Source organism: Adelges cooleyi, unplaced genomic scaffold (genome assembly GCF_023614345.1).
Source record: "Adelges cooleyi isolate 19-005CV unplaced genomic scaffold, UGA_ACOO_1.1 ACOO_flye_CR_arks_rails_tigmint_CR_PRNA_247, whole genome shotgun sequence".
NCBI classification, from domain to species: Eukaryota; Metazoa; Arthropoda; class Insecta; order Hemiptera; family Adelgidae; genus Adelges; species Adelges cooleyi.
The window spans coordinates 10,331,279-10,358,642 of NW_026095912.1; the positions used below are offsets into that span (position 1 = coordinate 10,331,279).

The following is a 27,364-nucleotide window of genomic DNA, read 5'->3' on the forward strand; positions in this document are numbered from 1 at the left end:
TACATATAGGCGTTTCGAATGTGGATCAATTATTGGTTGGCAACTGTTGCTAAGAGGGCGTCACCCTGTCTATATATTTGTTAAGGAAACGTCGTGCACTTTATTATTAACTTGAAAAAGCAAAGGGAACGAGAATCAACTAAGAAATTTTTAGTTAAAAAAAAATACCAAACCTAGTTAATTAAAAAATACCATAACTAGCAATGGGATTTCGAGGCATTAGCTGGTGTCTCTTTTTATGTGAAAATTCCTTTTAGGACTAGGCCAGCTCATTTACGATCAACTGATATTGAATAAATTATATTAGCCGTTAGGGCCCCTTAAACAATGTCAAAACAACTCGTCTTGAGGTATCATCGGCCACTTTTAAAATTTACACACAGCATTATCTATCCATTTAATTTGTATAAATTAATAATCAATTGGTATGAATTAGTTGGTTTTTGACTTATGGTACTTATAATAATTATGTGTAAATATGATACGTCAAAAAGTAATACAGATTTAGTTTCTCATTAATTGTGATTATTATTTCAATAATATTAGCGGATAATTACTTAATTATAACATAAGATACATAAATAACTCAAAATGTGACAAAATAATTAAAAAACAAAACATATAAGGTATTAACTGTACTTTATGTATGACACTGCTATTTCAGCAATATCTGGTCCAGAACTGTAGTCACGCTTATGACAACAATAAGTATTTTTATTTTTATTATAATTAACTGTACAGTTATAATGAGATACATTAATGTAAAAAAAATGCACAATAGTAAATAAAAAAAGTTGTTGGTCAAAATAAAATACATAATATTCTACTATTACTTGCCGTAAAAAACCTGCTAGTGGTGTTAGAGCAAAATATACTTATAAATCTACCTTTTGAATTACAATTTTCAACTTGAACAATGCACTTTTTTTTGCACCAACTAATTATAATTACCTATTCAAATAACAAAAAAAGATGATGACTTCAATAATTAGTTTTGATAAATACTATTTGTGAGTTATTAGCTATTATTATTAGGTAAGCTACAGACCACCGAAGTAGATGTACCTAATGCGTTATTTTAAATTTTAATTCACAATTTGTTTTCGTTGTTCAAGATATAATTTATAGTTTGAAAGCTCTGCACTTAATTTATTTATAATTATTTTCCATGAGAATAGGTAATTAGCGGAGCCAAATAGAGTTTTGACAAATTCACTTATCTTTTTATCGTAGAATGACAGAGTTAAAAAAAAAATTGGTTGTCAAATGCAGAACAAATATTCGATTTTGGAAAAAAATATTTTCAGTTGTAAAGTCTATTTTTCAGTTATGTTTTCCTATTACCTATGTGAATTTTGCATGGACCAAACACAGAGTATATGAATAGTATAGACTATAGAGACTATTATAATAAGGTGTTATTAATGGTTACCATATTACAATTAATAATATAATATGATTACATCGTTTAATACTTCAGAATTGTCACTTGGATGACATAAGTCATAACATGCAGTTTCATCCTCGTCCGTTTACTCTACTACGCGCACAATATTATATTGTTATTGTACTTTGGAAGTTGTTTTGAAGAAAAACAAACAAATATTGACAATGTCTATATATATATGTCTATACATATTTTAATAACGTTAACAAAATATTACAAAATAGATATTGCGTACCTACGAATATATAATAATGACTTGCCCGATGACGTCACGCGGTGTTTTCCCCCGCTTTCTCTTTTTGTAAATAATATTGTTCTCAAACGCGATAAGCGACGATAACCTTTGTGGTTTGTTATCATTAAAAAACATCATATTTTCTTTAAAAAAAATCACAAGTGCGAATTTGCCATAGCTACAGGCTACAACTGCCAACGGCAACGCAAATGTAAAAAAATCGAAGTAAATAATAACATATTATACCAATTTTTTTTCATTTTGCCGTTTGTTTACATTGTTGCAACGTACTTGTACTTAAATTATAATTTATATTGACAAACATTACCTTATATGCTATACGCGCGAGTTTCGTTTTTTTTTTAGTTCTTTTTTTTCTAACGTTTAAATATTTTGCTAATCGACAAGTTCATATCATCGCCAGAATGGGCTAGCCTACAACGACAACAGCACCGATTGCACAACAAGGTAATCGTTATTAATTATCTCTACTTAACAATAATATTACTATTGTGTTGTCTATCTAGATCCTTCGATGTACACTTCTAAATAACCTATTCGTATAATTTCCATAAAATAATGTTGGGTAATTACTTTAAAATATAGTGTTTTGAGGAAACCCTAAAAAAAACTCGAACCCGAGTCAGGCTTCGTGTTATTGCCAAATTGGCCTATTATCAATGTAATTGTTTTAACGTTCCTTCAATTCTTTAGTATGATCTAAGTACAAACCACACATTAACAATCACAGGCATAAAATTAAAAAACCTAAGTACATATCTAATATGAATCCAATAAATATTACTTACAGTATGTATACAACAAATTAAATTTTAACATATATTTGGTGAGAAATTATATGATAACCTTGGGCAATATAATCAATGTTCTTACTGCATACAATATTGTTACACAATTAAAAAAACCGAATGTTGACATTAATACAAAAAAGGTTAAATTAAATTAAATGTTTTCCAAAACATCAATTACACAATGCCATTTTGTTTTTACATAAAAAATCATAAACCATTATCAATTTTTTTTAAGAAAATCTTAGCAACTTTAAAGGCAAAATATAAAATATGATTTATCACTTTATTAGTAATAATTTTGACTGTGTCTGATACTAACCTTGCTTTGTATCTGCTATGCTTGTTTTATTATTCTTGTTGTTTCATTGACGTTTATGCAAAAATAAAAAAATTAAGAACTTATTCGCTCTAGATATTTTTTTAAACAATAATTCAATAAATCATAATTACATTATAATAATTTAATGAAATGCTAATAATAGTAGCAATTATGTCACATTGACAAATGATAATCTACATACTACTGTTAATTAGTAAAATAATATGTTATGAATTTGTTATAAGATGGTTATTTAAGCTTTTATGAATTATTAAATTATATGCATATTATTTGCCTAATTACAATTGTCATAATTTTGCTAAATGAAATTTGGGATTATTAAAATTATTTTTAGATAATTTCAAATAAACACATAATTTAAATCATGTCAACTCCAATCGGAGAATTACTTATCCATGAAATCAACTGTTAAATGTTTTTCTGTGGAAATATTATTAAAATTCTTAAGACTATGATTGTAAACATTAGATGTTTTTTTTCCTGTAAAGTAGTTATTTTAAAGTTGATTTTGCCATATTTTTCAATATTTAAAAGAACGATTTTAGTACAAAAAAGTACAGCAATTCTAAAAATAAGAAAAACTGGTATTTTGTTTGTCATTGTTTACTTGCTCAGGTGTAAGTTGACAGCAAATATTAAAAACAACTAACAACCAAGATTATTGCTTTTAGTTTTAAACCTTTTTCTTTTTAGGTAATCATTATTTGACCATAATAATATATCATATTGTTATTATAATTTTTACCATGTTTTATTTTCTAAGAAAACATAATACAAATTCTGACATTTTTTAATGATTCAAAGAAAATTATCTTCAGTATGATAACAAATTAAACTAAAATATTAGTACTAAAAAAAAAAAATGTATTTAAAATTTTTAAAAATATTTGTTGAAAAAAAATTGCTCTTCTATTGTAATAGTATCGACATCTTAATTATTATTATAATTTACCCTGTTTAATTACTGTATAATGTTATGTTTCATATCTTATTTCAGATGACCAGATACTGATTGCAGAAATGGCTTTTTTTAAGCTCTTGAACCTATCCCAACCTGTGGTGTAACAATGAAAAGTATTCATTACAATGAAGTTTCTTTTTTAAATACCAACGTGAAAGGTCACACAATGGCTACGACAAATGACGATTTTGACGATGCCGAGCAGCTTCGACTGATTGCACTACAATCAATGGTCAGACGCACAATGAAAAGCAACTCTAATCAGACAAATGACGACCAAGATATATTATTGTTGAGAGCAGCCGCACTTCAGTCCATCGCATCTAAGATTGACAATCGAAAAAATACAAAGAAACCTATCAAAATAAAAAGTAGTAGTATAAAAAGTCAAAATGTCAGAGCCAAGAAACGAAGTAAAAGCGATAGGTTACCTTCACCGAGTAAAAACCATAAACATCGGGGAAAACGGAAAAAGGAAGACAATCTAGCCATAGACAATTTGTCGATTGATAATTATGAAAATGTTATAGAAGATAACAAAGAAAAACCTGTTGAACCAAATAAGGTAGAAGCAAAAAAAATTGTAAAAAATGGAAGTATGTTACTTTCGAATTTGAACTCTGAAGGAATCGATGAAACTATGGTTATAAAAATAACGTTTAGTTCAACAGAAAGCGATGATTCATCAAGCGACACCGACGATGTATGTTGAAACTATTTCTTTTTACTACGAAAATTTTTTATAAACAAATGCGTCGAATGTTTTTCTAGAGTAAAGTGAAAGAGAGTGTTTATTTCAATAACGACAGTGATTCTTTGAGATTACGTCTCAACCCTCCGGCAGTTGATCAGCAAAGAAGTGCAGACAATTTTAACAGCAATAAAGACAACTCTGTGATTCTAGAAGACCATAAGTATGATCTGTGTACTATTTACATTTTGATTCTACAGTAATATATGTTATGTGCATGTTTCAGGTTAAAAAAAACCGAAGTCGGCATGGAAAAGTTATTGAATTTATTAAAAATGTGTAATTCAGAAATTGAAAAACGCGATCAGCAAGTAAAAATATTGCTGGAAGCTTACAACACGTATAAGAGTCTCGACAGTTCAGTTCATTCAATGCTGGAATCAATTAAAGCTGTACATAAGGAATTGTCTGAGCTCAATCCCACTGAAAATACTTAAACTGACTTTCAGACCAATGTTACTTGCAAGGGAAACTATTTAATTGTTATGAGACAACATGTTCATTTAATTTATAAAAAGCAATTTTATTTAAAACTCTGGACTAAAATTTTCATTTAGGGGGTGGGTGAGGCGGGTTATAATCTTTTTATTGTTTACTTCTGAAATTATGGATTTTTCTAATACTTAATAATAATTTTTAAATCCGATTTACCTCTACTAAAATAAATATTTTTTCACTCATCGAGTATGTTTTATTAAGAAATTTCCTTTATAGATTCGTGCTCTGTTTTCGTTCATTCTACAATCCGTTGACTCGCAACAATAAATAAAACGTTTGCATTTAACGTTTTAGTAAATAGAAAAAAAAAAAAATGACAAACTGATACACTAATAATGTACATTTTTCAGTTCTGTCGCTTAAAAACCCTGCCCGTATTGTCACTCTTGACATATATTTTTTTTTTTTTTAGATGTATTCTTTATTGACGAAGACATCATTGTCTTTAACAAAATCTATTGAAATGGCGAAAACATACATTTAGGTTATTGTCTGTGAACAAGTCGTTACAATAATATTTTACGCAAATATATAGTTTTTGTCGCTTATGTTCGACAAACGATTTTTGGTCGTAAGTGTTTCTTCCGACGATTATTTTTTAAACTCATTTGTTTTTATTGTTTTGCAGATGTCGTGTGATGCGAACGATGCAACAGGAATGTGTCATAATTGTAATTAATAATTGTTAACAATTATTATTTTGTTCTAACATAATAAGATTATAATAAGAAAAATATAATATGTTTTAAACATTTGCTTTATTTTTTATTTAATAATATATATCCTGTCATTAAAAAAACTCTAGAAGTTTTTTTTTTCTTAAACATAGTCGTTGCTGACAGACGACAGTTCGTTTGAACGATATTGAAATTGTGTGTTCGAGTAGCGTTTACATAGACCTACAAAGATAGATTTGTCTATAGGATATATAAGATTTCTTTACAGGTCTATGAGCGTTTATTAGGATGTACCCAAGATTAACTACTTATATAAAATTAATATAGCTCGTTAGTATGCTGGGTCCTTGGAGCCAATGGGCAATGACATAGTTTTGTTTGATAGGAACAGTGTTGTGGTATAGGATATCTCGTTTGACCTTGGCCAAAGGTGACTAATTGCTGGGACGAGTATTTTTTTATTCAGACTGCACTTTAACAGTAATATTGCTGCTATTGACGATAAATATTAAATACATGTTGTAAACAGGAAATGATTAGTCATATTATCAGCTTGACCAATAGCTAAAAACTGATAGCGCAGTGCACAGTGCACTAATAATTATTGTAGAATAATTTAATTACTAGAGAAAATCGACTATCGAGTTAATGTTTTTCATGGTTGTGAAAAAATGTCCAATAAATTACCTAAAGAACTACATAGAGCCAATATATGATGATATTTAACATTTCCACAATAAAACAGGTCCAACTTTGATGTGTTTTCATTTTATTATAATTTTTTCACCGATTTCTTGGTACAGTAAATCTAAAGATCAAAATATCGTACCAGAATAATACTTTATAAGATCAAATAACGAAAGAGTTTACTGCAACACTTTCAAGAAAAACACCAGTCAAACTAGCCTGATCTTTAAACCATTTTTCTTATTATATACACAGTTTTGCATTGAAAAATCTTTTAACGATGATACCTAAAGACCTGAGACATGCCCATCACATCATGCAAACATTCTTGTATATTAATTAAAAATTGGACACACTTTTTTAGTAGAATTTTTTTATACTACCGAAAAATCCCAATAAGGTAACACTTTTTTTAGGCAACAGATGTCAACAACTTTGCCTTTCCAAAATAAAGTACGACCAGAATAGGTATAATTGTAAAAATGCATTTACAGCAACAGTCTAATATGACCAACAAGATTTTTGGCTAAATAATTAAAAATCTGTTATGGTAAAAATATAATTGCTGTAAAATGTAAACAATTTAGCTTTAAATGGTTAAAAAAATAGAATTCTAAAAAAAACACAAGTTCAAGGTAAAAAAAGCATATTATCAATTATATTTTTGATTAACTAGTTTTACAAAAAAAAATTACATTTTACTCATAAAAAGTTTTTTTACCAGAAAATTTTACATTGAGATATAGATTTGGTATAATAATAAAACCTATAATTACTTATACAAATTAATAATAATGGTCGTTTTTCAAATTATTATTACATTAACATTAATTTGATTATTATGACTGTAATTTCAATTGCCACAAATAGCAATAATGTAATGCTTTTTTTACAAAATTTGTAATATGAAAAAAATTTTGTATGTATTTTTAGAGCTCCATGTCAGATCTCCAAGACTAGAAATTATAATATTATTATTAAATTTACATTAATATAAAGCAGACAGAACCGTAAAATTGGTCATAAAAAAAATCAAACAGCAAACGGCTCGCTGTGAGCACATTGTATTTAAAAAATAATTTATTTTGTTTATGTTTAAAAACACACAAATATCATGATAATTATTTTAAAACACCATCCAATAATAGTTTATAATACGATTATATAATATAAAATAAGATTATTATTTTAAAGTAATAAATAAAGACGTTTTAATCATAAATGATCGATTGTTAAAAATGCAATTCATAACTCAAGTACTAATTAAAAAATAATTTGATTCAAATAAGAGCATTAGAGTCAAAATATATAATAAGAGCTTCTAAAGTTAAAATAAAAAGATTTTTTTTTAAAAAAAAATATATGATAACTTTAGATTTTACTACTTATTTTATAAGTCTTTTATTTTATTTTAAAAGAATTGTTAAGAATCAAATTAAAAATAAAATTTAATTTATTATAATTAGTATATTAAATATGTACATGCATTTAAAAAAAAAGTATTGAATGAATGTGTTTAATGAGTGCTAGAGTCAGTTGAAATCAATAAAACACACAATAATAATAATATAATAAATAGCTGAACCGCTTTGACGATGTTAAGAATATAACTTAAAATACAAGGCTAAAGCCTTTGAATGATACTTCTTAGTGTTATAGAATAAATAGATGATAAAAAATGAGAAATTGTAAATAATAATTGGGACATTACTGTCAAACCTAAATATACTGATAAAATTATTTTACCTTTACAGTAAGTGATTTGTTTGATTACTTAAAATACATAATCATTAAATTATAATGATTTAGTATTAAAAAACAGTAATATTGTAAAATTATATTAAAATATATTTTTTAATTTTGTAAACTAAATTAAAATATTTTAAGAGCGTAAAATTTAAATAGATTTTTATTTTTTTTTAAATTTATTAGGTTTATAGATTTTATAGTGTACCAAAAACAATATATAAAAAGAAGTTGATTAAGTAGTATCACATCTGTCTTATATTGTAATTTAAATATATTTTCGCCAACATTTTTAATAACCGTGTGAGACTAAATGATCTCCTAGTTTTTCAACAACTAATGCAGCTTGTTGCGGTTGAATCGGATCTTCGTACAATGAAACGACTATTGCTGTAAACAATGAAAATAAAAATGTTATACGTTTAATAATAATAAAAAAAAAAGACTCAATAATTGACATTTTTAGACATCAACAATAACTGGGTTTAATTAAATCAAATACTTCATTAGTACAAAACTTACTTTGTTGAGTCTTCACACAGTGAGCTCCCACTTTTCCTTGTTTGGCTCTTATGACTTTATCAGTACCCGACAGATAAATATAACGAACACCTGATAGTGTTACTCCAGACGATGTTAATGTATCTCGATTATCAAAGCCTTGAGCTATTTTACTTAATTCGTCCTTTGATACCTGAAACAACGCAGTTAATGGTTGATTAATTACAAAAACAAATTATTATTTATACGATTCGGTGAACATTGTGCTAGACATAATAAGTCAAAACACAGGTCAGTGATTATATCTATTTAAACATATTTAAAAACAACATGTTTAAAAAAATTCAATAATAATTATTGCAGACTGATTATACTATGAAAATAAGCATATTTTATGGATACGAATGAGTAATAATGATGAGTAATAACATGAGTAATGAGTATTAACATTCGTAATTAAATTATTTATCATCCAATACTGAAAAAACTAAATTTTTTTGTCAATTCAAACATTATTAGAAATAATGATTTATTTGTTTTGAAAAATACACACATTAGCTATCACACATGCTTTAGCCTCATCTATAAATACATAAATGTCTATTGCAAATTCAATTAACTTGAGATTTATTTATTGTAATATAAATAATACTTAACGAGCATTTAATATATAATTTGAAAAATGTTTTTGCAAATTTGAAATTAATTTTTCTTTTCTAATGCTATATAGTTCTATAATTGTATTGAAAATATTGTAATATAATTGGCCGCTATTGTTATTATATATTGTAAATAAAAATAATTCTGTAAATAAATAAATTGTGAAAAAAGTTAGTATTTCAGATAAACATAATAATATCCAAAATAAGAGGTTAGGCTCAATTTTAATAAAAATAAAAAAAGAGCTATAAAAGTTATTTTAGATAAGTAAGATTAATGGCAATAAAAAATGTGTAACAATCTAGTAATAAAATTGTTATCTGCGATAGGGTGCGATTATAAGAATTAAAATTGAGGTTCATTTAGCGCATACAAGTAAAAATTATTTTTATGTCTGAACTATTTTCATACTTTTCAGTGGGAAGTAATTCAATTAAAACATAAAAATAAAACTGGTAATTCATTTTTATCTTTTAACAACAGTTTTTTTTTTGAAATTTGTATTAAAATAGTTTTTAAAAATGTATCAGTAATATTAAAAAACCAATGGGCCGCTTTAATTTTAAGTCTATTTCTAAATTCATAGAATTTGCAAGTAATTACGCCCTTAATTAAATTGTCTGCTAAAAAGTGAAATAAAATAATGCCGATAATTCAGTATCAGTTTTTATGTTATCGAGTATGTAATCAGAGCTATGAAATCGTCACGTCCACAACGAGTCGAGCCATCAATACAGCGACACTAATAATGTTTCAAACTGAAATTCAATGTACCTAGACCATCGAATGTACAATCAAACATTTTAGTCGACTGTTCAAAATCGGACAGACAACGCAATTACATATACTATAGCCATTGATTATAAATAAATTGTATTTATAATTAATGCTATAGCATTGTTAGATATTTGGACAACACTAGTACGTTGGATACATCTGGGCGCGTCATACCTAGATGACATGACTTTTTATAATTTTGATGATAAGACAACTCGTTTCCAAGAAACCATCGGGTGGGTTCGAGTTCGAGCTAGTGGACGACAATTTTCTGCCGTTTCGCGTACACAATCACTGTTAGATTGTTAATTTTTTATTGGAAATGTTATTTAAACAAATGAAAGTTCACCTCGAATCCGTCGGACTTGGCCCACACATTTCCGTCGTGACCGGCGATCGCGGCTTTGGTAACGCATTTGCTGGCCAACAAATGTTTGTCAACGTAATCTTGCCAAGACGACATGATCGGACTGGTTGAGTGTTCGATTTGTTCGTGAACCCGTTGACGGGATAAAAGTTAAAATTTGTTTTTAAGTTTTAATTTTGTAACGTTAAAAAATATACGCGTATTTGGCGTCGGAGGAGCGAAGTCCAATTGACAATTATTGTCGACAGGCAACGCAACGCAACAAACGGGCGACGGCCAGCGGCTTACGGCGAACGATGATAAATCACATAGAACGAGGGCGAGAAGAGTAGGAATGAAACGGGGGAGGAGAGAAGGGGAAAAAAAAATACCGGATGACGATGACGGGCCGGGCCGGCGTTGTAGTCGATGCAACTGTATGAACCTACCAACGTTATTCGCTCGACGACGACGACGTGCAACGTTGCACCACGCAATTCTACCTCCTAGTACCGTAACCGCGGTAACGTGGAGGTAACCCGCTGTGAATGATTATACCCAAAGAACGCGGCAGTTTGAAAAAAAAAAAAATTCTTAATATAATCGTAATCTTTAATAGTGCCACTAAGCTGACTACAGCACTCGGCAGTAATTAAGTTCAGTGAATATTACCTAAACCATAGAGTAAAAAAATATATACTTATACTCAGGGTTGGACAATGATGCAAATAATGGGAGGGAGGCTTAGCCCTCTCACTGGAAAATAATTGATTTTTAACCTCTTGCGAATCAAGAGTTCTTAAACATCACAGATTAAATTAATCTGTAATAGTATTGCTACCGAAATACGCGTTTACACTTTACGCTGCTATTAATAAGTGTATTTTTTTTGTGGAGATTGTTCACTACCCATCTCTAGAGTGTTGAATTTTTTAAATATTATATTGTTTAACTAGGTATAGGTATTGTGAAATTTTCTACTTACTACAAAATCCAACATTTTTTCGATGCATTTGTAAATCTGATTTTAAATTTTCTCTAGCACACCTTTTCATTTTCTACACCACCTACAAAGATGTAAAATACATATTTTTTTGCTGTAATTTGTGTAATTTTGAAACATTTACTCTTTTATTTATCTTTTAGTCCATTTTATTTAGTCGCTCTTTTTTTTGGATATTTTTTTATTACAATTAATAATGTTCAGCATATTAGTAAAAAATAAAAACAATACTTCTTTTCGTCAACATAACATTAAAATAAAAATACTGATTATTAAGAATTATCCAAAAATGTTAATACTATCAAGTACCTACTACCATCAGTCAAGTCATATTTAAAAGTGAACTATTCATTTTTTTTAGAAATATTTAGAGGTTTGGAAAAAGCGTATTTAAAGGTTTTAAATAAAAGAATATGAGTTGATAAAAATGAAAGTCAAATTTGTTTTGTTAATTTTATACGGAATAAATGAAGTCTTAGTTGTAAACAGACAATTTAGATTTTAGTTTTAAAAAAATAATTTTTTATATACATAGTTAGTATTTAAAGTACATACGCTATTGACTTTCGTACTATAGTCTACATTGTTTTTCTACTCTGTGTTTTTACTTGATAGTTCTTAGGTACCTTAGTTGTTGTTATAAAAAAAATTAAAAACTTTTATATTTTACTACAGAATAAATGAAATATATTAATCAATTTATTCTGTAATTTTACCGTGCTGAATTTCTAACGGACCTCAAAATGATTATTATTATCTACGTTCATTTATTTTTAAATTTGTTACGTTATTTGTTTTTTTTTTCGTAATATTATGTACAATTAATTTAAAAATGTTTTGTTTTTTAACTGGAAATATAAATTTTCTTCGTCCTTGTCAAGTGTCTTTTCGAATAATTAGTTTGAATTTGAATACTCTGTGTAATAAATTTAACTTACTATTGATTTTGTAAAATTTAGTTTTTCGCTTACCCTGTAAAATTTGATAAAATTGATATACTAGCTATGCTCTGGAGCCATCAATATAGATTTACCAAATGTTAATATTTTTTTTAGTTAAAACTTGAACGTTCAAACAGCAATGTCCCTAAAAAAAAATATTTTTATTATATAGGTACCTCACTTAATATTTTCATGTATAAAAAAAATTGTTTTAACTTATTGAATTAAAAAAAATGTATTCATAGTAGCGTTTTAAGTTAAAATATTAACAATTTATTGCCTTATAAAATAAGTGCAGGTCCAATGTGCGGAATGAACTGATTTCGGCAGAAATACCACAATATGCCACTGATTAGAACAAATTAATCTTTTAATTTAGTTATAAATAAAAAACTAACTGTTTAGGGTTGCACTGAAAATACAAGTATCAAACTATACACAATTAATATTAATATAATATGAACTGCAAATAAATGTTGATGTAACAATGATAAAACAACAGTCTAAGAAACTTTTTTCATTTATAAAAAAGTATGGCACAAAATGAAATATGGTAATTTTAACCATATTATTAAAATTATTTTTTAATTAATATAATGTATACCTATATAATTATTTTTATTTTATATACCAATGATTACTAATTGTTAGGACTATTGAATTAATTAAAAGAGCACAACAAAAATAATAACAAAAAGAAAAATCCAATATAAAATATCTATAAGTATATTAATATTTTTTTTTAAATTTAACATTATCAATTTGAATCATAAAATTTCAAATAACTTTTTAAGCTCAACCATTAATTGCCAATCAGTCTTGAGCAGGTCATCTCGGAAATGGTCCTTGCAAGCATCAATAGACTGTCTTGTAATCTTACTAACCAACAAGTCAGTTTCATCGAAATGCCTACCGAACATTTTTGGTGCCTCTCCGGGTATCGGTTCGATTTTAATACAAATTTCTTGTCCCTTCCTGGCAGTTTCAACGGGTTTGTGATTGTTTTCTATACTGGTCACAATACCCAGCTCTACAAACTCCTTACTTGGAACACATATAGGAGTACCTTCTTTAACTATACCAGATTCAACCATTACGCCCATAACAATTGGATCTCGAGAATTAAACACAAACTGCGGTAAGACTTTGAGCTTACAAGGAAACACTGCAATGGACTTGAACTGGTCACGGTTTTTTCTTTTCAAGTCATCTTGATAGGCAGTAAATTTGTCAAACAAATGGTATATGATGTCGGCTTGAAAAATTTTAACATTCAAAGAATCCGCCAATTCTTGAGCGTCTTTCTCGACTTTTACGTCAAACGCTAATATAGTTGCATACAATGGACAGTGTTCCAACATAATCGAAGCTTTCATAACATCTTTTTTAACAACCGGACCAATTCTTATGTTGCTATATGGTATTTTACTAGATCTCAAGAAGTCCAATAAAGCTTCTAAAGAGCCCAAAGTTGAAGCTTGAACGTACACTCCTCTATCTTGCAATTTTATTGTACTGAGTGCAGACTTCAACTCTCTCGCAACTTCTACTTTGAGGTGTTCTATTTCATCTGGTTTATGAGCAACATATATGTTCAATCCTGCTATAGCTTTTTCTAAATCTTTAGCAGCGATTTTCACCCCTTGCGCAGCTTTTATTTCTCTATACTCTACGTATGCATTTTTCACTCTCAGTTCTTTTAACGGTTGAGGCATTAACAAGGATCTTATTTGTGTCACAACTGGCCCATCAGTGCCCGCCACAACTATAGTCTGTCCTTCTTTAAGGTAACCGTTGACTAAAATAGTGTCAATAGTAGTTCCTAATCCTGTAATTGCTTTTACTTCCAACACAGTGGCTTGTAGTTGTTCACTAAACACCAGTCTTTTATACAAATGAGTCTGACAATTTTCGACAATAAGATCTAATAAGTTACCCATTCCTTCACCGGTAATTGCTGACGTTGGCACTAATGATACATAGGACTTTGGATCGGGATTTTCATAGAACAATGCGGCATTAAGGCCCTGTTCGGCAAACTGTACAATGACGTTCTGCGATCGTGTCTTAAACTCATTTTGAGTGTTGGGATGTTGAGAAGTCAATACGTCCCTTACATCTTTGCGAGGGTTGGTCTGCCAATCGTACAAACGATCAATTTTATTCAATGCTACTATAAATGGAGTTTTCTTAGTCTTTAAAATGTTAATAGATTCAATTGTTTGTGGTTCTAAGCCGTGCATAATATCAACAACTAAAATAGCGATATCACATAATGATGAGCCTCTATTACGAAGATTACTAAACGATTCGTGTCCAGGTGTATCAATAATTAATAAACCGGGAATTAAAAATTTTCTACTCGCATAATTATTGACGACTTTTGTTTGTTCTTTTATGGCGTGAAGTGGCACATTAGTAGCACCTATTTGTTGAGTAATGCCACCAGCTTCTCCATCTTGTACATTAGTTCTTCGCAGCTTGTCTAATATTTTAGTTTTACCAGTATCTACATGACCTAAAACACATACAACTGCAGCTCTTAAATCTGATTCTTCTTCATTACTTGTTTCCCCATTTTCATTGTTAACCTGTTTATCATTTTTCAAAATGTTGTCAACGTTTTTTGAATTTTCATTATTCTCTTCGTCAGACCCTTCAGAGTCGCCGTCGTTTTCAACTTTTTCTACCTTTGGCGGAGCTCTTAATGCTTCACTCTGAGCTTTAAATGTTTCTAAAAGCAACTGAGCACGTGCTCTGTCTGCCTTTTGTTTAGGAGTTAGAAATTTACCCTCGGCTTTCAATCTTTCCTTTTTTTCTTTCTCCTTTTGTTTCTTTTTTTCCTTCTTTTCTTGTTCTAACCTTAACTTTTCTTCTTTTTGCTTTTCGAGCTCTTCTATGCGTCTTTCTTCCTCTTCTTCCTCTCTACGTAGTTTGTCCTCTTCTTCTTTTTGTTGTTGCAATGCTTCTTTTAGAGCTGCGATCGCTTTTTTTCCAGGTCCTTTTTTGTCTTTGACCGGAGCCACTGGCTTTTTTTTCTTCTTACTCGGATCTGCAGTCGACATTCTTACAATGGAGTACAATAATAACTAGAAAATAAACCCTGAAACAAAAATAATTATATTCTTATTATTATTATAACAACTATAACAAAGAGCCAGCTCAGCAGGGTCGAGATATATTGAGTCAAGGAGGTCACAGAGCGATAAAAATTACTCAAAAGTAAAAAAAAATTCTTAGATGTAAATCTATAAATTAATAATTAAATGTACAATAAAATTGTTTATAAGTGAATATAAACCACTCTTTAGGCTCTATAAATGTATTATTAGGGTTTTCTTTGACAAAAAAAAATGTTGACTACAGATTTTGGAACTGTTTTGTATATTTTATTATTTAAGGTACAGGTAAATCCACCATCAGTTTAATTTTCTGACCTTTAAGCCACCCCCCTCCAAAAAAAAAGCCAAAGTTCTATTTTAACGTCTTGAAAATGTTGATACTTTGTTGGTATTTGACTCTTAGTATTTTTCTTAGTGTCTTCTGTATTAGACACCCTAGTACTATTAGTAGTTTGACTGAGTGTTTATCTACAGTTACATAACTAAGAAAATCCCCATTCAATAATGTATTTATAGTCTAGAGTGGATGCTAAATATTGCCCTAGGGCAAAACATTTATTTGTACCTAAGCTAAATTAATTGCATATTTATTATTATTATTTGTTATGACTAGAGAACAATTTATAGTGAATTCTATAGTAATGATAACATTGAATATTTATTGGGTAAAAAAAAGTTTGACAAGAACTATTGTTATCGAGTAGTGTATGAATGAAATAACAGATTTAATAGCTAATAGTTGGTATATTAATATACCTACTTTTCTCTACGTAAAGTAAAATCATATTCTTGTTAAATATTTGGGTACAAATCACAATGCATAAGAGAGAAAAAAAATATTTATTTTTACTATCATTCGATTTAACATATATAGCTGTACTCAGTATAATACAAAATTATAAGAAAGTCAGTAATTTAAAAAATGAATATTTAGAATAATGTAGAGAATGGTGGCAAACAACAAAATTAAACCCATATCGAAGCAATTCAGGATCGTAGCCCCTTAAAGTGTACTTAACACTGACACAACAATATGGTATAATATTTGTGATGATTTTAAATAATTTACTGTATTATATAATTTGTGAGTGTGTGGCAAAACAAATGATGTTATTATTTTTTATGGCTTTTTTAAAAATGACAACAATGTATTTTGTTCAAATACAAGTTACAACAGAAAAACACTTTCAAAGTGGTATATTAATAAATAAATGTACTCACCTAGAAATCTTTGTATGTAGTTTTCTTCTCGAACTGAATCTTCTAACACGATAATATTAAAACATGAGGATAACGCTAATTGCTATTTGCCTAGCAGTTGGCGTTCAATCCGTAATATATATACGATGGTCTCATATTCCTTATCTCGTTCGAATCACCTATCACTAACATTTGTAGGTAGGGTGAAGTAAACAACCTGCTGTAGCAAAGAACGTATTTGAGCTACCTATGAAATAATTTTTATAGTAAATATGAAAGTGTACAAGGACAGTTAATCGTAATAAAAAAATTGGGGACGAGCTACTTCAACAAAATATTCATTATTCAATTTTGAATTTAGCCCAATTTAATTTTCATCGGCTAGAAATATTTATATTTGACGGTCGTTGATAATAAAAGTGATATAATGATATGGAAAATATTTACAGATAATGATATTTGATTTTGAGGTTATGTTACAACATTTATGATAGTTGTTAACAATTTTTGGCGAAATTCAAAATAATCAATGGTTTATATTTACTACTATTATATATATTTTTTCAAAATAATATTAATAGTTATAATACAATGGGCGGGCGTTTGCGGTGATTTAGTTAAAATAATTTAAACATTTTAGTGTATCATTATGTCGAAAGAATCCGGTTCTAAAGAAAAACGTAAACACCTAAAAAAAGACGACGGCTCTAAAGTGCTCAAGGTGTTGACTCTGTTCGAATACCTTACTAAACTGCCGGAAGCTATACAAGACCGGCTTTACAGTCATCCGCCAACTTGCCTGACTGTCTTCCGAGTTCTGCCGGACATAGCGCAACAGTTCACATTGCGCATACTATTTATTGAACAACCAGTACCGCAGTCGGTGCTATCATCTTGGGTTCCTGCCAATTACTCAAATGAGCTCGAAGAGTCTATCAAAGTGGCCACAAATTTGCATATATGGAAATTGACTGGCGTGTCGGGAGGTTTGAAAGGATGGATTTTGAATTCGACATTTAAAAAAAAACTCAAGGTAGCGCTGATGGGCGGCGGCCGCTCTACTGTATCCAATAACGAAGTAACAGCTGATCCCAAAGCAAGAGATGTTGACTTCCTCGATGCTTACGCGTACGAAAGATGGGAATGTATTTTGCACTACATGGTCGGCTCTAAAAACGAAGGCATATCGGCTGACGCGGTCAGAGTGTTGTTGAATGCGGGTCTCATGGTGAGTGTATAGTGTTACTTGACAAGACAAATTGTATGTCCCTTTTAAATGTTCTAGGTTCAAGATACCGATGGCAGTCCAGTGATCACGTCAACAGGGTTTCAGTTTCTTCTGTTGGACATGGCGACCCAAGTTTGGTACTTTATGCTGCGTTACATGGAAACTGTAGAAGCACGAGGGCTTGATCTCGCTCAATGTCTGACGTTCTTATTTCAAATACATTTGGGTACCTTGGGTTGGGACTATATTACTGATGAAATGTCCGAAAACCTACAAGCGTTCCTACAACACCTGCGAGAATTTGGATTAGTTTACCAAAGAAAACGGAAAGCCGGTCGTTTTTACCCTACCCGTTTGGTAATAGAAATGGGCCAGGGTAGTAGTCGAACATCTGAACGAATGAAGAACAAAGAGCGTTATATTATTGTAGAGACTAATTTCCGAGTGTATGCCATGACAGATTCAGACCTTAAAGTTGCTTTAATTGCATTGTTTACACATATGTTATACAGGTTATAATATTAATACAATTATAATTTAGTAAATAAGTTTTGTACTAGAGTATCTGAAATTACATTTGAACATAATTATATAGTTTACTTTTTTAGTGGCCGTTCTCATGACTACTATTAGTACTCAATGGTATCTCCTTCCCAACTGGAAGCATATAATTTAGCTAGGGGTTTTCTGATATTTATTATCCAATCTTATTGTATTTAATAGGAACAAATTATGTAGTCAATTCTCAAATATTTTGCCACTGGTGAGAACGGCTTAGGTACATATTTTTATTTAACTACAGAACATTTTAAAATTAATAATAACTTTCTACTTTATTTTTATAAAAACTGTCATAAAAAATTATATTTTTCTTAAAAAGTAAAGTAATTTTTAGTGTAAATTTAGTGCTCAATTGTGCAATTTCAACAATAATTATTTTATATGATAAACAAAAATTAATTGCTTGAAAATTATTTGTTCAGGTTTCCAAATATGGCTGCTGGTATACTTACTCGAGACTCTGTACGTACAGCATTACGCAGTGGTATTACGGCTGCACAAATAGTGAGGTTTTTGACTGTTCATTCACATCCACAAATGCAAGAAGGCGGTATGCCCCAAACTATTATCGATCAAATTTATTTGTGGGAAAATGAAAGAAACAGATTGGCGTACACCGACGGAGTGCTCTACAGCAACATTAACACTCCGAATGACTACGAAACAATTAAAAACTATGCCTCCGATATTGGAGCACTGGTGTGGTGTGATGAAAGAAGACGAAATATTATTGTTAGTACGGACGGTCACGATGATGTAAGAAAATTCTGGAAAAAACAACCAAAATCTGATCCTTTTTAATTGGTAACAAAATATGGTCTCATCCTTTGTTTTTGGAATGAATGATTTTTTTTTTTTGTAAAATAATATTTATAAATAATATGTTAAGTTAAAGTTAAATCTTAGCAAAAAAATTATACATTGTAAATATTACATACATATTTATAAAAAAAAATATGTAGATTTTCAAGTTATTATAATTTTTATTTAGTATTAATTTGTACATAAATATAAATAATACGATTTGCACAAAGTTTTTAGTTTCAATAATCAGTAAAAACTAACAACTTGGATTGTTATTATCAGAGATGAAAGTATTAGAAAATAAATATTTAAATAATAATTTATTTAATAACATTTAAATATACATAAATGTGTAGTAAAAAGTATAAACATCACAAAATATAAATAGATATGTGTATAAAAAGCCAAAAAACAAAATATTTTAGGTATACAAACCAATAATAACAGTGAATAAAAATCTAGTTAACTTATGTTTCGGGATTGGAAAAATATTCTAGCACTATTAATGTTGTACGACAATAACAGAAATTCCTAAAAAAAAAAAAACCAATTATAAAATATTTCTCTCCAATTTGCTGTTGAATCTTTTTACCTTATAATAAACTTGCAGTCTTGAGTATGACAAACTTAGTGGTTGTTGTAATTTAGTATCGTCCTTCAACGCTTTGATTTCCTGACTCTTTAGCACATGTAGTTTTTTCTCATAATTGTCATTGACAGATTGAAACCATTTTAACAAATTGAATTCATCGTTCAAGTTGAAAATTCGCAGCAGATAAGCAAGTCCTAAAAAAATATATGCTAATAAATAAACTTCATATTGCTTTTGTTTATCATGTTACCGAAAAAGCTATTGCATTTTTTGTGCATAATAAAATTACAATAGGCTAGTTTAAATGCTAATCAAGTGATATGACATTAAAATTATTTTTTGGTTTATTTTATGAAATTAGTTATTTACTAAATGATCATTAAATTAGCTGTTTGATGTCTTACCGACTGCGAATCCGTCATCTGTAAACATTGCACCTTTGCTTTTCTTGTACATTTTTTCTTTTGAATTTATCGAGTGCTCAATAAAGTTCAATGTTAAAGCGGGTATGAGTATATAGAAGTTCCGCAAATGCATATAATTTTCAGAACTCATGGCTTGAACAAAAACGTCGATTAACAACTGTAAAATGTAACCAACCGTTAATACCTCAAGTATTTCAATTGTCTATTTTATTTGATATGTTAAAGCGTACTTTGAAATAATTTGTGCCTTCAGTGATGTTTTGACATATGTTTTGTATTACACAGTCGAGGTTGTGCCCCGAGCTTACGCAACTATCAGTAAATCCAGCTTCTTTACACAAGTCTTCAAGCTTAATCACTTTTTTTAAGTCCGGAATAAAGGAAGTTGCCAACGAAGAAAAATGAAGACCACCAGATTTAATCATTCTCACATAACCGAGAGCGTTTCCTATAAAATATAAACAATATATTTGCACTTTACAAAGATTTTGTCAACAAAATATGAAATTAATTATTACTCTAAGTAGATAGTTAAATAAACATAGTTTGCATTATGTCTTGTACCAATGTTTCAGATGAATAAGTTCTTCTTTAAATTTACATCTTTATATTTGACATAAATGTAAGAACAAAAAATGAAACCAATGAGTTTCTTACCAATGTGAGTGACCAACACTCTAAACTGATCCATGTAATTCTGTTCAGGATTTAAGTTTAATTTTTTCATACTGGAATTTAATTTTTCAGCTCGTTCAAATGGATATTTCATGTCGTTTGTTTTTTGTGTTTCCAAAAGTAACATTATTTCTTTTTTTAGTTTTGATTTTATTCGCTCGTCGTATAAATATTGAGATAATAAATTCAGTTTGCCATGTAGTAGCCGATAAGTTTTATTTACCTAAAAAAAAAAAGTCCATATAATTAACATCATATAATAACGAGTACAATTTGTTTGGTGCAAAAGTGAAAAGGTATTCAAATTACAACAATGTGTTATTAATAATTTTACTATCTACACAGTCGGATCAAAGCATTCGTTTAAAGTGATTTCATCACTATGACTCGAACTGGAGCTGGCTTCATTATTAATAAAAGTTATGTAACTTACTGCAGTGCTCAATATTCCTGTACCGTGAATTCGAATAGAATTGCTCATGTGCCGTATGTTTATTGTATTTAAATGTTTACTAGTGCTGTGATTTTCAATAAATATTTGATTGCTTAGATTATAAGAAAATGTTGACACAAATTCATTTAAATTTCTCATTATTTCAAGAACATCCAAGCCCTAAAAAATAACAATTATTATTATACAAAATGTAAGCGGCATAAGGTATTAAAAAATGTAGGTACAAGTATATAAACATGTTACAACTAAATTTTATGTTTTTCACACTTTAATTTAAAAAAATATTTTTTTCAATGAAGTATAAAAATATTTTTTCTTAAATGGAATAAAAAAAATGTTGAATATTTATGTATTCTACTCAATACAACTTTTTAACCTGTTCTAAAGTTTTACTAGGTAATTTGTCTTCCACCGTTTCCAAGTTCACTTTATATTTTGCCAAAGTTCTCATTACCCCATTGTTATGCCAATCGTGTAGAGCAACGGTCGTTAAATCATAAAACGTTTCACTGAGATAATTTTCTACTCTACCTGCAAAACAGTGTAAATTGAATTTCAGTAAAAATTAGTATTAAGTTTATAATTGTTGTCGTTTCACACATTTGGTGTCAATAAACTGTGTTAGAAACTGTATAGGTTTTAGTTTTATCATATATGTATGTTCATGGATCGGTTCGTGAAGCATCATTTTGACAAACTGTACTTGAGTCATGACCTGAAGACGCAGTTCATTCTCAATACCGGGATTCATTGGGTTCAAAATCTATTTAAAAAAAAAAAAAAAAAAATGATTTTTAACACACAATTTTTTTGGCAATTTCTTACAAATAATACAAATAGTTATGTTGGTGAAATCTTACTTGATCTTGAAGATACTCATTGATTTCGTTAATGAAAGATTCATATGACTTTTGTTTAGTTACTTCATCACTAAAATGAGTAACTTTTTCAATATCCGCTAGAGCATTAAGTGTCGTCTTTGTGAAAACATAAACCAAAAAAAAAAAAATAAGTCAAATCATTCGGTTGTAAGTTATTACCAATTTAAAAACATACCGAGAGTCCGTTAAAATTTTTGTACGTTTTGTAAACGTTTTTGAAGTATAATGGAAACACTACGCGATGCCAATACATACAGCTCATTTCCGATATGTTGTTCATTTCGTCTTGCAAAAGGTATAAATGTTCAATTTCTTTTAGGCGTTTTGACAAGGCCAACAGTTCCCCTTTTTGGAATGCTTGTAATCCAACAGCTGTATTCAACGCCAATTTTATCATTAAAAACCGATGTTTCATCTTCGATTCGTGAAGTAATTTCTCACTAACTTCCAAAGACGACATTATATCGACATTTTTTGTACTGAAATATTTTTCTTCAGAATAGGTTCCCTAAAGTAGAAATGTAAAATACTATTTTTAAGCGCACAAGTAATACAGAAAATACTTGACAACCGTGTTGAGTTAAATTTATATCAAATAACAAAAAACATTTTCAAATGATTTTTTTTTTTAAATTAATGAATAAAAAATATATCAAAACAACAAATACTATATTTTATGCTCTTTGTTCTCTTTTACATTTTCTTTACTATTTTAATAAAGTCCAGCTTTATATTTAGACATTTAAATTTTAAACAAATAATAAATAAATTGTTTGATAGAATAATTTTAAAGAAAATAACAAATGAAAAATCTATGGTACTTAGGAAAAAACTGCCTATCTGAAACGTTCAGTACTCAACATTTTAAATTCAAAAATGTATACCGCCAAATCAAAATATCAAAATTCACTTACGTATTACCACTGATATAATCGTAGTATTAATTTGATTTTTTTACCGAAAAATCCATGTTTTTTTTTTTTATCTAGGTACTATTTTGGTAAATTTTTACTAAGACAGTTTTTTCCGAGCACCAATGAAATAATTTTGTCATAAATAATAAAATAATAAAAAATTAAATAAAAGATAACAAATTACTCGCTTTATCTAGATAAAAATTATTTGAAAAATCCCAACTTTGCTTGACATACAACCAAGTTCTTACTAAGAATATATTAATATTTGTTCTTACTTTTACTTCACCGATAATCAAGAGACATTCATATTCCAAATACTGGATAACGTCGACTATTAGCATAGAAGTTTTAATGTGATGTCTACGAAAAACATAAGCAATGTTGTTCAATGTTTCAAACAGTTGACAAACTAATATTACATTAGTCTTGGTCAGCGGTTTTCCTAGAGCACTATGTAAATTGGAAAAAGTTTTAATAGTAGTTTTTATGGAAAAACACAACTGAATACCCTAAAAAAAAAATCAATTGAGTGATTAAGTTTTATTAAAGTCGGAATGTAAAGTTAAAAAGTAAATCTACATTTTACAAGTGACACGGAAAAACTATAGATTTATAAAACGTTATGGTGTATAACAAATGTAGCATGAATGCTTTCGTTTTACAAAAAGTATTGAAACTTAAACTAGCGGGTGTCTTGATGTTATATAAAATATGCATACCTCGGTAAAGAAATTACATAAATCTTGCATAGAGTTTAATTTTGGCACTTGAAAATCAGTCGTCTTCATGAAATGTTCACTTTTAGTAAACCATACCATCGCCTATAAAACAGATATTTAATATTAGTAATATGTGTTTAAAGCCATGTTTAAGAAAATTTTCAAAGAAAACAAGTGTAAACCTGTTGTAAATAATTTAAAGCGGTTTTTGGAAAATTTCTTGTAATATCCATCAATTCTATCGAGCACTTTTCCAAATTGTCTTGTTTTTTTTTTGTGTAATTAGGCCTTAACAAATCTCCAATGTAATGCATGACAAACATTTCTGGATACCAAACTAAATTTCCATCCAATGGAATGTGATTCACCTGTTTGTTTACAACAAAACAAACAATCATCAATGAACAAAGATATTATACAGTAAAAACCAAGAATCATTTAGATTACAAAAAATAATTTGTATTCGAGAGGTGAAAAAAAAATCCTTACCTTCTCTAAGAATTCGGTAAATTGTTTGAGCAATTTTTTGTCGAAAACTCCAAACATGTACGTATAAAAAACGGTAGTAGTACAGATACGAGACCACATACGCAGTGGATCAATGGCTTTTAAATGAAATCGCTGTCCCAAAGTGTAAACAGCATTGTTTAAATACAATCTAAATTCATTTACAAATTCATCACAAGACTGAATAGACTTCTTTTCCTTCAAGTCAGATTTCAAAATTTTCTAAAAAAAAATAACATATAATTATCAACTTAATACAGTGAAAATAATATGAACAAAAATCGAATTAACGTACTTGAAATATTTTTCCAGATAGTAAGGTCGATTCTATTTCGTCACATATATTTTCCAATTGAACAATACTGTCTAAACTGCAGTCGTATTTTTCTGGATTTTGTTTAATATTTGCCAAAGAACGTCGATAATGAAACCAATGTTGTTGCAAAACTGGTTGAGAAGTTAAAAGCTTATCTAATTCGACCAATAGGTAGAGCAGATCTCCAATATAGTCAAAAATGCCCTGCATAAAGATAAGTATTAAAAACAGTATCGAGTCTTAAAGTCAGGCAAACAATTAGGTTTAAAAAAAATTGTTGTTACTTAAAATTTATAATATAAGTATTAATTATTTAAATTAAATAAGTGAGTAAACATTGTGTCTCATAGTCTACAAAATGTTTATTTTACAAAAACAAATATTATCGACTTAATTTGTTTCAAAAAAAAATTAAGGCAAATTTATTTTTTAATAAATAAAATTATATTTTATTAAAATTCATTATCACTAATAAGCAAAGGGAGGTATGCGACTAGTTAACAATTAACAGGGAATATAATTTAAGGTAGCTTTAGGTCATATGGGTATTTATTTTAATCCTTAAGTGGTTCTAATAGGTATAAAATTAATGTGTAAATAATTTAGTGTAAATTGGTTAAGTAAATTGTAAATAAACTTTATGAACTTTTATGCTTCATACTCAATTATTTAAGAAAATATTGTATTTTTCTAATAAATGTAAAGAACATGAGTTATAAATATAAGTTATAACTGTCTATTAATATTAAATATAAAACAATATTTTTATACAAAGCAATTATAACGTGATAGTAACCAAAAGCAAAAAAATAAAACATTGAATTTTTGGAAAAAATGCGTTCTAGAACTCAAATGGCTGGAGGTCGCCGGGTGAAACTTAATCAATTAACATTAAATTTGTTACACTTTATTTTTATACATATTGGAACCACTTGATGGTGTAAGACTGAAAAAAAAAATTATTTTGAAAAATAAGGACCACCTAGAAGACATGTTATACTTAAAAAGACAATTCTATATAACTGTATTTTAATCTGAGGTGTAAATTTAATCATAATAGTAACTATTGATTACAAGAATTTAAAATATTTGAATGGAATTTTTATTTTTACTAATAATAAAAAAAAAATATTTTATTACTTGGAAATGTATATCGGCAATTATTGAACGGAGTTCAAAAACATTAATAAATTGACAGTGTATTTCACTCAACAAGTATTCACAGTGCTTAACAAATGAAGACAGTTCTAATAATATTTGTAAAAATTTGCTTATTTTTATTTGTTTTAAGCCTTCATTTTGGTTATCTTCATCTAAAAAAACATTATTTTTAGATTAATTATTGAATAATAACCATATTGTAAAATTGATTTTACCACAGTCTTCGTAGTAAAGTATAGAGTTAAACAATTTCGGTTTAACATTAGTTTTTAAATCTGTAATTGCTGAACATATAGTAGAAAATATTTTCAATATATTGCTCAGCACGTGATTGTCAATATCTAGCACTTCGTCTATGGTTGCTTTATCAGACGCTTCAATCTTAAATAAAAAAAAACACATTACAATTATGTTGTTCACTAATTATTTAAAAGCTATGAGCTTACTTTAACATTGATGGGTGTTTTGGAGACAAACAGTTTATTTTTCAACGTAAGGTTTAATTCGTCCAAGCACGATACATGATCGTTCAGTAGATTGTTGTACGTTTGGGACTGATTTGGAACTACGGTTTCTAAAATAAATGAAAACATAATTACTTAACTAACAACATAATTGTTCCTGAAGGAAAAACAATTTTTTGCTACCCCTGGATTGTTTTTAATTGCCAAAAAGAAGAAACTTTTAAAATTTCAGCTTAAATTTCTTGGACAACTTTAAATAGTTTTTATATATATATATATATATATATATATATATATATAATATAAGCCATTAAATCAACACGTAAAAAGTATATTTTTTATTAAAATTGTCAGAACTTCTAAATATTTTTTAAATTAAAAAAAAGATTCTGAAAGCAGACACTTGTACCTTTAAAATCATTTTATACATTTTTAGTTTATTTCAGTTCTTTAATTACGTTTTAATTTAAGAGGGAAAATATGCAACTATAGGAACCGTTAAGAGTTATCCTAGAAGGCTAATATTAAATACATTTCTTCTTTTCGACAGTTAAAATGATTCTGAGGGTAGCGGAAAATGTTTTCTTTTTTAGTCTTTCTAACTATACTAAATAAACACAAACAATATTTTCAATTATAGCATACTGGGGATAAAGGAAATTACTGGAAAATGAAGTGTAATTTTCGATATACATACATAATATATTTGACTTGATTTTAATTTGCATACTTACTGTGTTTTTTTTCTACAATAATTTTATCCGGATCACCCCACATTTCAAAATTAGTAACACATTAGATCCTGAGAATTTTTTTTAAATATAATTGACTAGTGCTCTAACGCTTCGTTTAAGCCATTTTATTTACTAAAACAACGTTTATTATTATTATTATGTAATAGCTAATTAACAATCAATCCAAATTCCAGCGGGTTTCCAATACAAACCAATATCTGA

The 27,364-nt window shown here is 28.5% G+C and overlaps 5 protein-coding genes across 5 annotated transcripts; 2 read left to right on the forward strand and 3 right to left on the reverse strand.

The window, feature by feature from the left end:
- The first annotated feature begins 1,814 nt into the window (after nucleotides 1–1,814).
- Nucleotides 1,815–5,794, forward strand: LOC126836949 (uncharacterized). Its single transcript, XM_050570670.1, has 4 exons — nucleotides 1,815–2,150; nucleotides 3,832–4,498; nucleotides 4,567–4,709; nucleotides 4,773–5,794. Exons 2-4 carry the CDS (start codon nucleotides 3,902–3,904, stop codon nucleotides 4,981–4,983), a joined length of 951 nt encoding a protein of 316 aa, XP_050426627.1. The 5' UTR covers nucleotides 1,815–2,150; nucleotides 3,832–3,901; the 3' UTR covers nucleotides 4,984–5,794.
- A 2,516-nt stretch (nucleotides 5,795–8,310) lies between these two features.
- Nucleotides 8,311–10,767, reverse strand: LOC126836426 (profilin-like). Its single transcript, XM_050569799.1, has 3 exons — nucleotides 10,442–10,767; nucleotides 8,677–8,848; nucleotides 8,311–8,544 (listed from the first exon to the last, which is right to left on the reverse strand). Exons 1-3 carry the CDS (start codon nucleotides 10,553–10,555, stop codon nucleotides 8,447–8,449), a joined length of 384 nt encoding a protein of 127 aa, XP_050425756.1. The 5' UTR covers nucleotides 10,556–10,767; the 3' UTR covers nucleotides 8,311–8,446.
- A 2,320-nt stretch (nucleotides 10,768–13,087) lies between these two features.
- On the reverse strand, nucleotides 13,088–17,087 carry LOC126836873 (eukaryotic translation initiation factor 5B). Its single transcript, XM_050570542.1, has 2 exons — nucleotides 16,726–17,087; nucleotides 13,088–15,485 (listed from the first exon to the last, which is right to left on the reverse strand). Exon 2 carries the CDS (start codon nucleotides 15,445–15,447, stop codon nucleotides 13,150–13,152), a length of 2,298 nt encoding a protein of 765 aa, XP_050426499.1. The 5' UTR covers nucleotides 15,448–15,485; nucleotides 16,726–17,087; the 3' UTR covers nucleotides 13,088–13,149.
- A 119-nt stretch (nucleotides 17,088–17,206) lies between these two features.
- LOC126836744 (general transcription factor IIH subunit 4) lies at nucleotides 17,207–19,506 on the forward strand. The gene is made up of 3 exons (XM_050570367.1): nucleotides 17,207–17,932; nucleotides 17,990–18,444; nucleotides 18,916–19,506. Exons 1-3 carry the CDS (start codon nucleotides 17,354–17,356, stop codon nucleotides 19,292–19,294), a joined length of 1,413 nt encoding a protein of 470 aa, XP_050426324.1. The 5' UTR covers nucleotides 17,207–17,353; the 3' UTR covers nucleotides 19,295–19,506.
- Nucleotides 19,507–19,602: 96 nt separating this feature from the next.
- On the reverse strand, nucleotides 19,603–27,357 carry LOC126836743 (WASH complex subunit 4). The gene is made up of 19 exons (XM_050570366.1): nucleotides 27,143–27,357; nucleotides 26,391–26,518; nucleotides 26,160–26,325; nucleotides 25,924–26,096; nucleotides 24,763–24,987; nucleotides 24,450–24,689; nucleotides 24,143–24,328; nucleotides 23,961–24,062; nucleotides 23,517–23,750; nucleotides 22,500–22,832; nucleotides 22,304–22,420; nucleotides 22,044–22,206; nucleotides 21,820–21,974; nucleotides 21,423–21,602; nucleotides 20,972–21,212; nucleotides 20,545–20,762; nucleotides 20,294–20,471; nucleotides 19,890–20,083; nucleotides 19,603–19,828 (listed from the first exon to the last, which is right to left on the reverse strand). Exons 1-19 carry the CDS (start codon nucleotides 27,183–27,185, stop codon nucleotides 19,760–19,762), a joined length of 3,345 nt encoding a protein of 1,114 aa, XP_050426323.1. The 5' UTR covers nucleotides 27,186–27,357; the 3' UTR covers nucleotides 19,603–19,759.
- Nucleotides 27,358–27,364: the final 7 nt, after the last annotated feature.